At 40.8% G+C, this 2,500-nt stretch overlaps 1 protein-coding gene across 1 annotated transcript in view; it reads left to right on the top strand.

The window, feature by feature from the left end:
• The window catches only part of LOC138952654 (serine-rich adhesin for platelets-like), a 15,878-nt gene that overhangs the window by 6,474 nt on the left and 6,904 nt on the right, over positions 1 to 2,500 (top strand). Inside the window, exons 5-6 of the mRNA XM_070324358.1 lie at positions 1 to 151; positions 663 to 840. The exon at positions 1 to 151 is cut by the window's left edge and continues 28 nt beyond it. Of these exons, the coding sequence (XP_070180459.1) occupies positions 1 to 151; positions 663 to 840 (329 nt within the window). The remainder of the gene's footprint in view (positions 152 to 662; positions 841 to 2,500) is intronic.

The following is a 2,500-nucleotide window of genomic DNA, read 5'->3' as shown; positions in this document are numbered from 1 at the left end:
GTTGAATTCAATGCAAACGTCGTTGCTACTTCTGATCCGACTTTAGTGGAAGCCTTGAGGACTAACATTACCAATGCGCTGGAAGGGGTCAATGAGACCCTGAAGACAACGAACTATACGTTTAACCCGAACAACGCTGATGTGACTGCCTGTAAGTACTTGCATGTCTTGCTGCATAGAGTTTTTCTTCTTTTTTACATTGATAGTTAAGTTTTGACGAAATGTTTTTTGGATACACCGGAAATCGAGGCGTGTGTCTGTGTCTGTGTGTGCGCGCGTCTGTTTGTGTGTCTGTGTTTGCGTGTCTGTGTCGAGGCGGTGTACTATCGCAACCTTATTTTCTAACCAATAGATATGAAATTTGGGTATAAGAATCTTTGACACAGTGCGGACTATGGGATGTCCTTTGAGCTTGGAAGCTTGATAATTAGTAAATGGATTTTTAATTACAAAATTTAAATAAATAATAATATCATTCTTCTTCTTCTTCTTCGTGCATGGGCTGAAACTCCCACGTTCACTCATGTTTTTTGCACGAGTGGGTTTTTACGTGTATGACCGTTTTTACCCCGCCATTCAGGCAGCCAAACTGCGCTTTCGGGGGAAATAATATCATTCAAGAAGTGAAATCACGTGTTCAATGGATACATCGTGTGTTTCAGTCACGGCCAAAATTCAAGATACGTGCAAGGCGGAGAACACCACCCCCTGTGCTGACAGATACACATGTGTCAACAGCACGTGCTTCCACAAGTGTGAGTTCTACAAGTGTTCGGACCACGGCAACTGTTATTTGGAATCTTTTCCCGGAGGAACTCCTGTCTCGCAACCAAAATGCAGGTGAGCCACCTCTGTTGCGAAGACAAGAATTAAGAGAGAAATACAATAGATGAATAATAAATACATTGATGAAAAAAAAATTGAAAAAGCACAATGACTTAATATACTGATCAATTTCTTCATTGATCAGTCCATTGATTACGCACAGATAAAAGAAACAATTTACGGTTACTGTAACGTTCCCTTCAAACTATTTTGTTGTAATCAGAAACAAGACAGGACGATGGCTAATTTAAACATTCGTTGAAAGAGGAGAAGTACGTACGCGCCAAGAAAACAGAATTTCATTTGTCTTAATCTATTTATCTATTTATTTATTTATTTAATTTGTTGTTTGTTTGTTTGCTTCTTTGTTTTTGTTTGTTTGCATGCCCCCCCGGAAAATTTTGAAAAAAAGGATGCAAAATGGTGCAATCTGGTGCATTCTGAGGATGATCATTACCAGTTTCAGGCAGCAGATTTTGTCACTGATTAATACCCCAAAAATTGAAACTCAATGTAAAATAAAGAAATGCATACCTCATTCAATATTTTTATTTTTTGGCCGGGGGGGGGGGGTCCGGAAACCCTAGAACCCACCCACCCCCCACCCACCCTCGTTGTGGGGGTCAGGGGGCAAAGCCCCCTGAAGCTGACGGGTAGGTCATATTCTGAGATAGGAAAATGGTCGCTCCTTGCATGAAACGGCATAAAATAAGCAATAATAAAAAAAAAATTAAATAAGTAAGGTACATGTTTAGGCTAGGGGGGGGGGGGGGTTGCGCAACCCCCATAACCCCCCCGGTAGTCCGGCCCTGGAAAGTGTGAACGATTCGACTCACAATCTCTGATCTGGCCAGGCTTTTACATGGAATAAGGTCACCTCTCCACTTGGACACATACCAAACAATAACAGCCTGGGTGATTTCTGTGCAGCATGGGAATTTTGTGTGTGGATAAATTAACTTCTTTAAGGCAAGACAAACCAAGCACTTAGAACCTAGACTATATTGGTCTTTAGTTTTTCATTTCATATCTTTTTGGTCTCAGTTGTGAATGGGACGAAGCATTATTGCGACGACCATTGTCAATACTCTGAGCTGAGAACTCGCATGGTTCGCAATATTTGGGGAGGCTTTCTTGGTTTCCTGGTCCTGTCGCAATCTATTGGCCTTAGATATCTACATTTGCTTTTTCTGGTCCCAGTTGTGGATCGAACGAAGCATTACAGCGACGACCACTGTGAAAGCTCTGAGCTGAGAACTCGCAGGGTTCGCGATATTTGGAGCGGCGTTCTTGGTTTCCTTGTCCTGTCGCGTGGTCTTAAGAGACATGCAATATCAATAACATAAAATATAAATGAAACAAGTCGCGTGAAGCGATATAAAAACATTTAGTCAAGCTGTAGGCATTTAAAGTAACAGATAAAGACAATAAACAGTCATCGCCGAGACTATATTTAAGATAGTCTCGACTAACCACACCAAAAAAATAGAGACAGGTCACGCTCGTCTCCGGGTAGTGTGCAAACGCAGTACTACTTACTTAACCTATTTTCTGTCATTCTGAGCACATTTTTAGAGTAAACATGACATATGTATATATTTTTGAATTCAGGAGAAATTGAGGAATACGATGCAATCATTTTTTAAATCTGTGAAAATTCGATTTTAATGACAAC

Source organism: Littorina saxatilis, linkage group LG2, assembly GCF_037325665.1.
Source record: "Littorina saxatilis isolate snail1 linkage group LG2, US_GU_Lsax_2.0, whole genome shotgun sequence".
NCBI lineage: Eukaryota > Metazoa > Mollusca > Gastropoda > Littorinimorpha > Littorinidae > Littorina > Littorina saxatilis.
This window is presented reverse-complemented; position numbering and strand designations above follow the sequence as displayed.